Below are 14,786 nucleotides of genomic sequence, written 5' to 3' on the forward strand. Positions count from 1 at the left end.
CTACAGAAAGAGGGAATGGAGAGGAGGAGCCAGAGTTATAGGTAACGCTGAAAGAGCGCTGCAATAGGTACAAGGAGAACCAGGAGAGAGCAGAGTCTCGCAGGCCAAGAGAGTAGAGCTTTTTGAGGAGGAGGGGATGGTCAACAGTATCAACGGCTGCAGAGAGGTCACGTAGTAAGAGTACGGAGTAGTGGCATTGGTTTTAGCAGTTAGTAGATCATTAGTGAGTTTTAGTAGGGCAGTTTCAGTGGAGTGTTGTGAGCGAAAGCCAGACTGTAAAGGGTCATGAAGGTTGTTTTCAGTGAGGAAGGAGCTCAGGCGATTATAGACTAAGCTTTCTAAGAGTTTATAGGTGAATGGGAGCAGGGAGATAGGTCTTAAGTTGTTCATGTTGGTGGGGTCCAGGGAGGGCTTTTTAAGTATGGGAGTGATGTGTGCATGCTTTAGAGGGGTGGGGAAGGCACCGTTAGAGAGGGAGAGATTGAAGATGTGAGTGAGGAAGCATAGGATGGAAGAAAAGGGTGACCATAGTAGTTGTGAGGGGACAGGATCCAGGGGGCAGGTAGTGAGATGGGCTTCTGAGAAAACCTTAGTGACCTCTTCAGTAAAAGCAAGGTCAAAAGGGGAAAGTGTTAAGGGAGGTTTAGTAGAAGGTATGCTAAGTGGGATGGATGTCTGTGCAGTAGAGATAGCCCTACGAATTGCATCAATCTTGTTTTTGAAATGATTTGCAATCTCGTGTGCAGTGAGTGAGATGCTGGGTGGAGGTGAAGGTGGAGAAAGTAGAGAGTTAAAAGTAGAGAAGAGAATGATATAGCATTTACAGTAGGCGTTCTGTAGCTGCCTATGCCACCATTTAATACATTTGACAGTGCTGTGCAGCAGCCACCATATTACTGAAAGTGCAAGCTACCAGACAACTTTTTCTGCTCCTTTATATACCTTAATAATACCACAAATCTAATACATTAACCAGAAGCAGGAGTGAAAAAGATATTCAGTACCTCTGATGATGCCAGACACCTTCGAAACTAGTGGAGTGCAGGGTGCCTAGACACTGCCATGCGTGTGAAAGCTCTGGTTGTATAGCAATTATATTCTAAATTCACTTTTGTTTTTAAACCAATTACTTTAAATTCTTATTATATACTTTATCAATTTTATGTTTACTTACACCATGGTGAACATAGTTTTCTCCCAGAAACTGCTTCATGACATGCTTCCCAAAGTCTAAAATATTGTGCAAATGCTGATAGACTTCCTCTGCTGTCTGAAATCATAACAACAAATAAAATGTCAAATGAGAGTAACACACAGAATAGGTGGATCACTTTAGAGTCAATATAAGCAAATCACTATGAACCTTGTGAAGTAGTATCAAATTAAATAAAATGTATAGTCATTTCAGATAGACATGCAAAAGATCATTGAATGTGAATAACTCTCGTTTGGCCTTCAAAACCTTATTTCTTAATATGATTATTTTAAAACTATGTACTATTTCAATAATTCTGGACAGGCAAACACATGATGTTTACATAAACCATGCCTATATATAAAAGTGAAGAAAAAAATACCCTTTTTTGTTTTTTTACTTAGCAGCAATATCAATAAACATAATCGTGTACTGTGAAGAAATTAAGTACACTCTTGGCAACAAAAGCTGGTAAAGCTAACCTTTAGTGGAAATTACTTCTAGGCATTTTGTATAGCTGCTTACCCATCTCTGACATTGACTCAGTGAAACGTTTGACCACTTCCTTCAATTGCAAGATATTAGCCTGTTTCCTAGCATGAACTGTCCATTTCAAAATCTCCCTTCCTATAAACAGGAGTCAAATAAGGGCTTTGACTAGGGAAGTCCATAACGCTTTCTTTCTGGGCCATTTCTTCATGGAATTGCTAGTGCATTTTATCATGTTAAAAGACTAATTTCAAGTTCAGCTTCAACTTTTGGATAGATGTCCTTATGGTCTCATCAAGAATACTTGATATGATGTGGAATAGTGGTTCTTTTCCGGATTTTGCCCATTGTTCTGCTTACCACATGTATGTCTTTGGTTTGCAGCACACACATTTACTTCTGGGACCAAACAACTATCTTTGACACCTTCCATAAGAAAGGTAACAAGGACAAAACTATCAACACCAGCATAAACACAGCCTTGAGGACCCGAAGAGAAAATCTGCTTCAGTACAAAAAGAAAAAAAACAAACAACCGTGTACCTCTAGTAACCACATACAACCCAGCACTAGAAGGAATTAGAAAAATAATCAAAGATTTACAACCCATCATAACAGAGGATGGAACTCTGAAAGAAATATTCCAGCAACCCCCAGTACTGGCCTTCAGACAACCCCCCAACCTCAGAAAAAAACTAATCAGTAGGAAACTTCCTTCTGATCAAAATGTCACAAATAATGGAAGCAAACCCGGCAATAAAAAACACTAAAAACTGTGCAACCCAATCAATCCATCAAAAAGTGTCAGACACGCAAAAGGGATCTTCAATATCTCTGGATCATACAGCTGCACCTCCAGTAATGTTGTGTACCTTATCCAGTGCAGAAAGTGTAGCAAAGGATCTTATGTTGGCAAAACAGGACAGAAGTTGCAAACAAGGATGAATCTGCACAGACATACCATCAAGGAAGATAAAGAAGGTGACCTTTGCACACCTGTGGGACACCATTTCGCACAACCGGACCACATTATGGAAGACCTCAATGTTTTAGTTCTTAAAGGAAATTTCAAATCCATTCAGGAAAGAAAAACTTTTGAACTAAGAATGATAATTCTATTTGACACAAGAGATAACAGCCTTAATTTGGACATGGGGTTCCTCACTCATTATCCAACATATTTATGACTCTCTCTGTGAGTGCTGTTCCCCCCCCCCACCCCAGTCTTTGCTGTTCTTAACTCTAGGCTAACCTTAGGCTTGTGATTCTTTCTGCCTTTTTTTTTTTCTCAATCCCCACATATCTTCTAACCATCTGCTAAAACTTTGTAACAGTACTGCTTGGACCTTGAAGAAGGGGACACTCCCCGAAAGCTTGTCCTCAAAATTGTATGTTAGTGCAAATAAAAAAAAGTATCACAGACAGTACTGAATTGTTTCTGTTCCAAGTGCACTAATACGGCTACAATCACCTCAAGTCTTCAGCAGATAAATTCATGCCTGTTGTCCACATAATATTAAATTTGGCCACTAGATATAGCCCAGAATAAATTTACTGCTTTGAAGAAGTATTAATAAACCCACAACAGTAAAATCAGTCTGTATATGCAGTAAAGCATGCTTGTTATATGAACTGTGGAACCTAATTCAGGGCTTAACAAATGAATTTTGAATCTAGGAGCCAGCTAAAAAAGTTAAGAGCCAGTGAGGGCAGCATAACAGGTGGAGGGGCAGCGTCACAGCAGGGGGGCAGCAGGACAGGAGAGGAGCAGCGGGACAGAAGGGGGGCAGTGGGACAGGAGGGGGGCAGAAGAATAAGAGGAGGCAGTGTCACAGAAGGAAGGCAGTGGGACGTGGGGGCAGCAAGACTGGTGGGGGTCAATGGGACAAGAGAGGGAATTGTCATGGGAAGGGGCAATGGGACAGGTGGGGGGGGGGCAGCATCATAGGAGGGGGACAGCAGGATAGGTGGTTAGCAGCATCATAGGAGGGGGGCATCACAGGAAGAGGGCAGCAGGTGGAGAGTAGCAGGACAGGTGGAGGGCAGCATCACAGGTGGGGAGTAGCAGGAAAGGTGGGGAGCAGCATCACAGGAGGGGAGCAGCGGGAGAGGTTGGTTGTAGGAGGACAGGTGGGGAGTAGCAGGGCAGGTGGGGAGTAGCAGGACAGGTGGGGAGCAGCAGGACAGGTGGGGTGCAGTGAGACAGGTGGGGTGCAGTGAGACAGGTGGGGAGCAGCAGGATAGGTGGGGAGCAGCAGGACAGGTAGGTGGGCTACAACGAGACAGGTGGGGAGAAGCAAGACAGGTGGGGTGCAGTGAGACAGGTGGGGAGTAGGACAGGGGGTGCAGCGAGACAGGTGGTGTGCAGCAAGGGTAGGGAGCAGCGAGACAGGTGGGGAGCAGCGAGACAGGTGGGGAGCAGCGAGACAGGTGGGGAGCAGCAGGACAGGTGGGGAGCAGCAGGACAGGTGGGGAGCAGCAGGACAGGTGGGGAGCAGCAGGACAGATGGAGAGCAGCAGGACAGGTGCGGAGCAGCAGGACAGGTGCGGAGCAGCAGGACAGGTGCGGAGCAGCAGGACAGGTGCGGAGTAGAAGGACAGGTGGGGGCCAGAGTCAAAGGAGGGGAGCAATGGGACAGGTGGGTTGCAGTGAAACAGGTGGGGAGTATCAGGACAGGTGGGGAATAGCAGGACAGGTGGGGAGTAGCAGGACAGGTGGGGAGCAGCAGGACAGGTGGGGAGCAGCAAGATAGGGGCTGCTGTGTTCTCTAAGGGGCTGGCTTTCATGGAGCTGTGCAGCTCTGTGTTCCGCCTAGCCTTCTGGAGGGATGGACACGGGGAGGGATGGGGGATTCCCCTGACCTAAGGGGTTAATCCTTCACATTGTGTAAAAAGGATGTTTTTTTTTTTTAATTTAAAATTTTTATTTATTTTCCATATATAATACATATTTCATCATTATTCTCATACAAAAACCATTTCCATATCATTAATTACATTTCTTACTATCTTTATTCCCATTTACCTCCCCCCCTCTATCTAATTTCCCCTCCTCCCTAAATAAAACCTCCCTCCCCCCATGTAAACCCACCCACTCTGCATTGTTCTATTACCTCTTTCCCCACCGAGAATATAGGATATATAAAATACTTCCATCTTTCTCACATTGCTACTTCATATATTTCACCATAAATTATTCCCATTTTCTCCACCTCTTAGAGAACAACCCCATCCTGTCTTCCTGCATATAACACAATCTCTCCATCCTACATATTTGATTCGTTCTTTCCACCCAATCCTCTATCTTCGGCACCTCTGGTCTATGCTAAAACCTAGGTATCAGACCCTTCGCCGCATTCAGATAGCACCATATACCCGAGTCCTTGTATTTATTTACTGATAACTTAGTACTATGTAATAGACATACTTCTGGGTCCAGTCCTATCTTTATCCCAGAGATATTCTCAATTAGTTGGACGGTTATCTCCCAGAAACCTTGGATCTTCGGGCACTCCCACCATTTATGACATAACGTGCCTAATTTTCCACATCCCCTCCAACACTCTAGTGAATTTTCCCCACATATCTTATACTTAACCTTCGGTGTAATGTGCCATCTCGTTAAACACTTATAAATTTACCTCCACCTCTCTCATACTTATATTCTCGTGTATTAGTCTATATATTTTCCTTTGTTTATCTTCATCTATCTCTATTCCCAAATCTCTTTCCCATTTTACTATATACATTGGCTTTGTGTAAGTGTCTAACTCAGTGAGGGTCTTATAAATTTTTGCCGTCACCTCGTGTTTCTAACAACCTCTCAAACAGATTCCAATCCTTTCTCGATCTCAACGGTTTTGGAAGGTTTCTAACAAAGTGTTTTAATTGGTGATATCTCCACTCATCTATTTTAATGAAGAGTTCCCTTTTATCTTTTTTCAAATCCTTAAGTGTTCTCAATTCCTGTCCTTCCATAATATCTCTCAATTGGATATCTTATTTTTTAAACCATTTTCCTGTGCTCTCCTCCTTACCTGGAGGAAAATAATCCGTGTTCCTCAGTGATATTAATTGTGAATTAAAATCCCATTTCATAAGTTTATGCAATTTATCCCAAACCTTTAAAACATTTAATGTAAAAACACTTGTGGTATCTTTTAACCCTCTATATTGTGCTGGTGCCCATATAATTCTACTCAAGGTAACTCCACTTAATTCATTCTCAATCTGAACCCACCTTTTCCCCTCCGAATTATATGTCCATTCATACATTCTCGCTAGGACTGCTGCTCTATAATACCTCTTAATGTCTGGCACTCCCAAACCTCTCTTCTCCTTTTTTCTACTTAACAAGTCATATGATATTCTAGGTTTTTTATTTTTCCATATGTATTTTGTTAACATCCTTTTTATTACTTTAAAAAAACCTCCAGGATTTTGACTGGAATCATCTGGAATTTATAGAGGATTTTTGGTACAATTATCATTTTTATCAAGTTTATACGGCCTATCCAAGACGGATTACCTCCTCCCAATCTCCTTAGTTCCTCCTTGATCTCATTTAAGAATGGGATATAGTTTAATTTATACAGGTTCGTATATGAAGCAGAAAGTTTAACCCCCAAATACTTTATCTCTCTATTTTTCCATAAAAAAGGGAATTCTTTTTGTATTTTTTCTTTTTCACTATTTGGAAGGTTTACATTTAAGATCTCAGTTTTTGTTGGATTGATTTTCAAGTTTGATAGCTCCCCATAATCCTTTAAGCTCTTCATTAGATTTGGGAGTGTTATCCTAGGATTTCCCACATAAAACAACAGGTCATCCGCAAGGGCAGCTACTTTATGTTCGACTTCCCCTATCTGCACTCCTTTTATATCTATATTCTTCCGAATAGTTGCCAATAAAGGTTCCAATGCCAATACATACAACAATTGGGACAGTGGACATCCCTGTCTAGTTCCATTTGACATCCCAATAGGTTCCGACCTCTCTCCATTAACCATGACAACCGCTGAGGGCTCTCTATACAACTTTCCTATCCACTCTCTCATTCTTACTCCCATTCCTAGAGTTTCCAGGGTATCCATCATAAAGCCCCAATCTTGCCTTTTCAGCATCGATCGAAAGCACTACTACCGGGGTTTTCCTCTTCCTAGCTTTTTGGATAAGCAACAGAGTTCTCAGCCCATTATCTCTACCCTCCCTCCCTGGAACAAATCCTACCTGATTCCCCTGGATCCATTCTGGCATAAAATCTTTTAGCCTATTTGCTAGGACCTTTGTGTATAACTTAGTGTCTATGTTCAAAAGTGATATCGGTCTATAGCTAGAGCACTGAGAAACATCCTTCCCTTCCTTTTGTATCAGCACCACATGGGCCTGTAAAGATTCCAGTCTCATCTCCATCTCTCCTCCCAGGGCATTCATATATTTCTTCAATTTGGGTATTAACAAGTCACTGTATTTTTTATAGTACCTCACTGTATAACCATCTGGGCCTGGGCTTTTCCCCGTCATATTACTTTTTAATGCTCTTATTATTTCCTCCTGCGTAATTTCCAAATCAAGGGAATTCAGTTGGTCTTCACTTAGTTTCGGTAGCCCTGCGTTTTTTAAATATTCCCGTCTTTTCTCTCTTCTCTCATTTCCGCTTATATTTACTGGATCTTGGGAGGCAATATTATAGAGCTTACTATAATACTCTTTAAACACCTTAATGATCTCTTTAGTAGAATAAACCATTTCCCCATTGGGGTTTTTTATTTTCTCTATATATTTCCTATTTTTATTTTTCCTCAAGGCTCTCATTAAATATTTTCCTGGTCTATCTCCCCATCTATACCTCTCACTTGCAACTTTATTAAAAACTCTTCTCCTCCTCCATCAGTAGCTCTAGTTCTTCCTTCTTTTTTATTACCTTCGGTCTTATTTCTTCTGATCTTTTACTTTTATGTATCTGTTCCAGGTCAAATATTTCTTTTAGCAGCCCAGTAAGTTTTTCTCTTCTTTCCCTTTTCTTTTTTGCCCCGGACGCAATCAATATACCTCTTATATAGGCCTTATGGGACTCCCACACTGTAGCCACCGACACCTTCTCTGTCTCATTCTCTTGAAAAAATCTTTCAATCTCTTCTCTAATTCTCTGATCCACCTCCTGATCCAGGAGAAGAGCCTCGTTCAACTTCCAATCTATCCCACCTGTCGATCGTCCTCCCCACCTCACTTTCAGTGTAACAGGGGCATGGTCTGAAAGGGACATCGCCTCTATTTCTACTTTATCCACCATTTCTATAAGTTGATGATCTACCAATATATAGTCCAATCTGGAATACATCTCGTGTGCTTTGGAGAAGAAGGTATAGTCTCTCTCTTTTCCATGGATCACTCTCCAAATATCCACCAGTTGACACTCATGTATCACCCCCTTCAGGTTTCTCAGAGCTCTACCTCCCTCTCGCTGCACAGAAGAGGTCGTATCTATTTGTGGGTCCATACATAAATTCAAATCCCCTGCCACTATCAAGCGTCCCTTCTTAAAGGTCATCAGTTTTCTCAAAACTCCCTTCAGATAAACTTCTGGTCTTTTATTTGGGCAATAGATATTCACAATTGTACATTCCTGCTCTTGTAGTCTACCCTTCAAAAACAAAAATCTCCCCTCAGGATCTACCTCTCTTTCTTCTATCTCCAGCCTTATATTGTTTCCAAACCCTATTGCTACTCCCTTGGCTCTCTTGATTGGGGAATCTGCATAGAACCATGTTGGGTAATTTCTAGAGTACAGCTTTATATTTGACTTAATCTCGAGGTGTGTCTCCTGCAAAAATACCACCGAAGCCTCTCTATGCTGTAGCTCCTTGAATATTTTAAATCTCTTCCCAGGACAGTTCAATCCCTTTACGTTATATGTTATAAATCTTAGATCTTCCATGTCTTATATCTCTAATTTTTTATTTTTCCCTTCCATCATCCAGAGTGTTGACCCTAAAACCCCTCCCACCCCCCTCTTCTTTCTAACCGTGTCCCTCCTCCCCAACCCCTCTCCCTCCCCTCTCCATCCACCTCCCCTCCGCCCCCCCCCCTTTTTAGGCCTTTAATTTGCCTATCAATCATTTGTGGAGATAAGTCCACCTTTGATTTAATCCTCAGGGCTTCACTCCTCCCAAGGACGGCCTCCCCTCTATCCATGTCCCCCCATGGCCCCCACTTTCTACCAAGACAATTCAAAAATGAGAAAAAAAAGGAAATAGGCCGGGCGGGTGAGGGAAGAAGAGGAGGACGAAAGAGAGATAGAGAGAAAAAAAAAAAACCACAACTCTCTCCTCCTCTCCCCTCCCCCCCCCCCCAAGCTGCCAGTCCTCTTGTCTTTCAGATCTAATTTCTCCCGGTTCTTCTTCCGAGCCGATAATTTCCGTTCTTTGCAATTTCATTCTATCACAAAAAGTTCTCATATCCTCTGGGAACCTTAAATAAGCTGTAACTCCATTCTTCCATCCTATTAAACACTCTGGTGTCCCCCATCTATATTGAATATTCTGTTTTTTCATTTGTTCTAGCAAAGGTCTCAGAGCTCTCCTCCTCCACAAAGTCTCTGGTGATAAATCCGCATATATCTGGATATCTATTTCTCCATACTTAATTACCGATTTTCCCTTAATTTTCCTCCAGATTTTTTCTTTTTCCTGTAGATCATAAAATTTCACCAGTATATCTCACGGCCTTTTCTTCCCAAGATGGGGTTTCCCTTTTCTAAAGGTTCCTTCTATTTTAGTCCTTTCCATGTCAGAGTTTCCTATTATAGAGTTTAGTATTTTGCAAGTCAGCTCATACAATGTTTCTCCTTTTTGGCTTTCTGGGACCCCTCGTATCCTGATATTTCTCCTCCTTTCTCTGTTCTCTTGTATTTCCGCCTTGTACAGCAATTTTTCCTGAGTTTTCCCCATATTAATTATCTTCTTTTCTAATTTGGATATAATCTGGGTCTGATTTTTAACTTTCTGCTCCGTTTCTTCCACTCTTACCAGCAGCTGTCCCAGATCATTCCGAATATTTACCATTTCTTGCTTTATTGTTTTCTCTAGTTCTTTGAACATTTCTGCTATCTTTGTTTGGTATTTGTAAATCTTTTTCTAACTCTATATTTTCTGATATTTGCTGATTACTAATGTCCAGATACAGTGACTGTCTGGAGCTATTTTGCGGACTAGATACCATTTCTCCTTTTCCATTTCTACTCTGAGGCCTTTCTGGGGTCACGTTTCCCTGGGACGTATATTTTTTGATTGTGCCAGTTTGGGTCCCCTTAAGCCCACTCCGCTTTGCACTTTTATTTTTCATTTCTTCTGTGACTTTCACTTTTTTTTTTTTTCCTCTGGGAACTCGTCGTTAAAGAAAGACAGCCTTTTACATGCAAGTCCCAATCCTGTCTATTCACCTTTTCTTTTAGCCCTTTCTTTCCCCAATCTTCTTCTCAGTCTCTCTCTTCTTCTGGGAGTCCCCCCTATTTCTCTCACGTTCTGCCTCCCCAACAGCTCAATACAAGATTCATACAGCCACAGCCAGATGCATACAGCCACAGCCAGTCTCACTCACCCCTTCGCGTTTCTCCTCCTGTGAGATAGCATCGGGCTCTTTTCTTCAGTCCATACAATATATCAACCTTTCTTCTTTTCCTCCTCAGGGGGGCACCCCATGGTGACGCTGGAAGTTGTAGTGTTGGGTGTGGCAGAGGAACACTGGGAGTTGTAGTACGGGGGGGTGTGAAGCACTAAGAGTTTGGAATGCTGGGGATTATGGTGCAGAGGGCTATGACAGCATTATAAATTTATAGTGGAGGGGGGCTGGGCCCCTGTAAGTTATGATGACGCTGGGAGTTGTAGTGCTGGGGGTGGCCAAGGAGCGCTGGGAGTTGTAGTGCAGGGGGGGTGTAGAGCACTGAGAGTTTTAATTGTTGGGGTTGTAGTGCGGAGGGCTATAGAAACGTTAGACGATGAATAGTGGAAGGGGACTGGGCCCCTGTAGATTACTGTGGAGGAGTCTGCTGTCCAGAGGGCTAGAATCACCTCTGCCCTCTCTCCCCCATACCACACCGTATCTCTCCTCTCCGCAGATCCCTCTCCTAGCTCCAAGCTAGCTGGACGGCAGGCGGCTCAGCGTCTCTACCTCCACCTGTCAGACGCCAGCCGGCTTCCTCGCCTCCCAGTAGTGCACTGCGGCCAGCCACACACTCGAGCTGCGCCCCTTCACTCCTCAGCACCCAGCCACGGCTTCTCTACAGAGCTGCCTCCAGCTGGTCTCCAGCCTCCAAGTCCCCCTTCCCGCGGGCTCCCGCACGTCCTAGGGTGCCCGCCGAGCAGGGGTGAGTCTTGTCTTGTTTAATGTTCCTCCATACCGGTTGTATCTTGGGAGCCTGGAGGGGATCGGACAGAGGAGGTTGAGCAGAGAGTTCCTACCTCGGACTCTCCTCGGCCGCCATAGTCAGGCTCCGCCCCTACGACTTCAGTAGTGCTGACCTACACCTTGCTTGTTTTCCTGGGCGTAAAAAGGATGTTTGATCCTGTCATCTCTGATCCTTCCCATCTTCCAGTGTCTCCTAAATAACTCCTGATAAAACAGAGGCTTGGGGCCAAGCTACTTTTGCTCAGGTTGGTGTGTATTGCTAGGGAGTGGTTTTGTTTTTTTTTTCTTGGGAGAGTGCATGTGATCAGCACAGTCAGCACTGTCCAGACAGAGGGTAAGGAATCCTGCATCCTTCTACAGGAGAATGAAAACTCCTCCTGCAAGCTGTAACCAGTGCTCTGCTGGACACTGATATTTGTCACAAGACTGCTGTAACTGCTGATGAGAAAATGTATTTAGCGGTTTATATTTACTAAAATATTTGCATTTCCATGTTCTGTGTACTGTAGGAGACCAGATATAGTGAATGCTGGGTCCTGGGTTTAGTAAAACTTTAATAAGAACTCCCTTCATCCCTCATTCTAAGAAATGGAAAAATCTTCATCCTGGGAGCTCAGACTCCATCTTAAGAGCTGACGAATAGAAAACTAGTAATCATACCTGCAGTACACTAAACTTACATCCACTACAATCCACATCGCTGGTGAGCATGAACTTACTGCCATCTGCAGCCTAGTTATTTAATTTTCATAGCCAGGTGTGGGCTACTCCTTTGTTATTTCTTTATCAATTAAGCAGGTAAAAGTTCTGGAGGCGATTCTAAGTGTGGTATTTGCATTTGGAATCTATTGGTGTGAACCTACATCATGCGTTCAAAGGAGCTGTCCATGCAAGTGAAACAGGCCATTGTAAGGCTTCAAAAACAAAACAAATCCACCAGAGAGAGAACATTAGGTGTGGCCAAATCAAGTTTGGTACATTCTGAGGAAAGAACACACTGATGAGCTCAGCAACATAAAAAGGCATGGACGTCCACGGAGGACAACAGTGGTGGATGATCCCAGGGTCCTCATTATGGTAAAGAAAAACCCATTCACAAAATCCAGACAAGTGATGGACACTCTCCAGGTGGTGGGTTTGTCATTGTCAAAGTGTACAATCAAATGAAGACTTCACAAGAGCAAATACAGAGGGTTCACCACAAGGTGCAAACCATTCATAAGCCTGAAGAATAGAAAAGCCAAATTAGACTTTGCCAAAAAACATCTAAAAAAGCCAGACCAGTTCTGGAAAAGCATTCTTTGTATTTTATACAGATTAATCTTAGTTGCATCTGTCCAAATACCTGCGCTAGAATATAAACAGGAAAAAATGCATAGCTAATTAGAAAATATAATAATGTCCAAAATAAAGTCCATATAGATCCTCAAAAAGATGAAATGAAATACAAGAGAAAAAAAACTTGATCCCATAATCCGTCATCATACACCTGGAAAAAATTGGCCCCTTACCGGACACTTTGACCGTATACTACCGGTCAGTAAGCGCAGTGTGTTAAGAAATCAGTATGGCAAATAATCTCCAGTAGATATCCTCTCCCACGTCCCTGATGTCTTTTCTGATGACGAAATGCGTTGGATGGAGCTTCGGCGGGTGACCTCACTGCATTCTGGAGGGATGGCGGCCATGTTTTTGGTTTGAAACTTTGTTCATTTGAAGTCTTCATGTACGTGGATCTTTTAATACATTTGCCAAAGGTTATACTAATTACTGCATTATGAGTTGCCTTTGTTCTTTATCCCTTATCTGATTGCTGGATGGGAGATTATTTAAGGTTTGAAAAGATTCAAAGTGGAGAAATTATCTTACATCTGCAAGAGGATTTCTATTGAGAATTACCTGCCATACTGATTCCCCATCACATTGTGCTTACTGATCGGCATTATATGGTCAAAGTGTCCAGTTTGGAGATCTTTGAAAGCAGAGTTATTATCCTGTACATGGGATAGGTTATCTACTGGAGATTATTTGTCATACGGATTCCTTAACACACTGCGCTTACCGAACGGAGGTATACGTTCAAAGTATCCAGTAAGGGGCCAATTTTTTCCAGGTGTATGGTGACGGTTTATGGGATCAAGTTTTTTCTCTTGTATTTCATTTCATCTGTTTGAGGATCTATATGGACTTTATTTTGGACATTATAACATTTTCTAATTAGCGCTGCATTTTTTCTGTTTACATTTTAAGATCAATCTGTACTAGAAAGACGGGAAGAAAAAAGTGTGGAGAAGGCTTGGAATAGCTCATAATCCAAAGCACACAAAGTCATCTGTAAAACATGGTGGAGGCAGTGTGATGGCATGGGCATGCATTGCTTCCAGTGGCACTGGGTCATTTTTCTTTATAGATATACTGTCAGCACAGAGTCAGCCAAATGCAGCAAAGTTGATTGGACAGCACTTCACAGTACAGATGGACAACGACCCAAAACACACTGCAAAAGCAGCCCAGGAGCTTTTGAAGGAAAAGAAGTGGAATATTCTGCAATGGCCGAGTCAATCACCTGATCTCAACCCAACTGAGCATGCATTACATTTGAGCCCCAGAAAATACAGGGACTGTGTATAAAAATGGTTGCAGTTCCAAAAATTTTTACTTGATATTTATGTTCAACCCCTTCAATTAAAGCTGAAAGTCTGCACTTCAAATTCATTTGGATTGTTTTGTTTTAATTTATTCTGGTGGCATACAGAGCCAAAAGTATGAAAATTGTAACGGTGTCCAAATATACTGTCCAGGAAAGAATGTTATATTTCACCATATATGTAAGTAGATCCACCTCCCTCTTGCACCACAAATGTTTCTCAAAGACCACAATGGATAGTGATCTCCATATATTGCAAATGAAGCAATGTCCACAATAAAGTTCCAGATTTAAGCCAAAGCGGGGGGGGGGGGGGGTTCACCTCTTTCACACGCTCCATATAGGAACATAGGGGAAATGTTCCAATAGTTGTATGCTGTATAATGTCCTCACCTCCCTCTCACACCCATCTAAGGGGAGGATCCGTTTGGTAATTCCTTCACTTCCCCTATATCCCTAATAGAGGGTACTACATATTGTCAAATAGCTGGAAAATTCAATCCATTTATATACACTGCTCAAAGAAATTAAAGGAACACTTTTTAATCAGAGTATAGCATCAAGTCAATTAAACTCCTGGGATATTGATCTGGTCAGTTGAGTAGCAGAGGTGGTTGTTAATCAGTTTCAGCTGCTTTGTTGTTAATGAAATTAACAGGTGCAACAACCCAAAAACAGGAATGGTTTTACAGGTGGAGGCCACTGACACATCTTTCCCTACTCATCTTTTCTGACTGTTTTTCATTAGTTTTGCATTTTGGCTAAGGTCAGTATCACTACTGGTAGCATGAGGCGATACCTGGACCTTACAGAGGTTGCGCAGGCAGGCCAACTGCTCCAGGATGGCACATCAATACGTGCCATTTCCAGAAGGTTTGCTGTGTCTCCCAGCACAGTCTCAAGAGCATGGAGGAGATTCCAGGAGACAGGCAGTTACTCTAGGAGAGCTGGACAGGGTCGTAGAATATCCTTAACCCATCAACAGGATGAGCATTGCCAGAGCCCTACACAATGACCTACAGCAGGCCACTGGTGTGAATGTCTCTGACC

At 42.6% G+C, this 14,786-nt stretch overlaps 1 protein-coding gene across 1 annotated transcript in view; it reads right to left on the minus strand.

The window, feature by feature from the left end:
- IPPK (inositol-pentakisphosphate 2-kinase) overlaps positions 1 to 14,786 on the minus strand; it is an 837,585-nt gene that overhangs the window by 605,055 nt on the left and 217,744 nt on the right. The window contains exon 3 of the mRNA XM_089657901.1: positions 1,175 to 1,270. Within this exon, the coding sequence (XP_089514027.1) occupies positions 1,175 to 1,270 (96 nt within the window). The remainder of the gene's footprint in view (positions 1 to 1,174; positions 1,271 to 14,786) is intronic.

This window comes from Staurois parvus, unplaced genomic scaffold (assembly GCF_062004578.1).
Source record: "Staurois parvus isolate SC_StPar_1 unplaced genomic scaffold, SC_StPar_1.0 ptg001039l, whole genome shotgun sequence".
Classification (NCBI taxonomy): Eukaryota; Metazoa; Chordata; class Amphibia; order Anura; family Ranidae; genus Staurois; species Staurois parvus.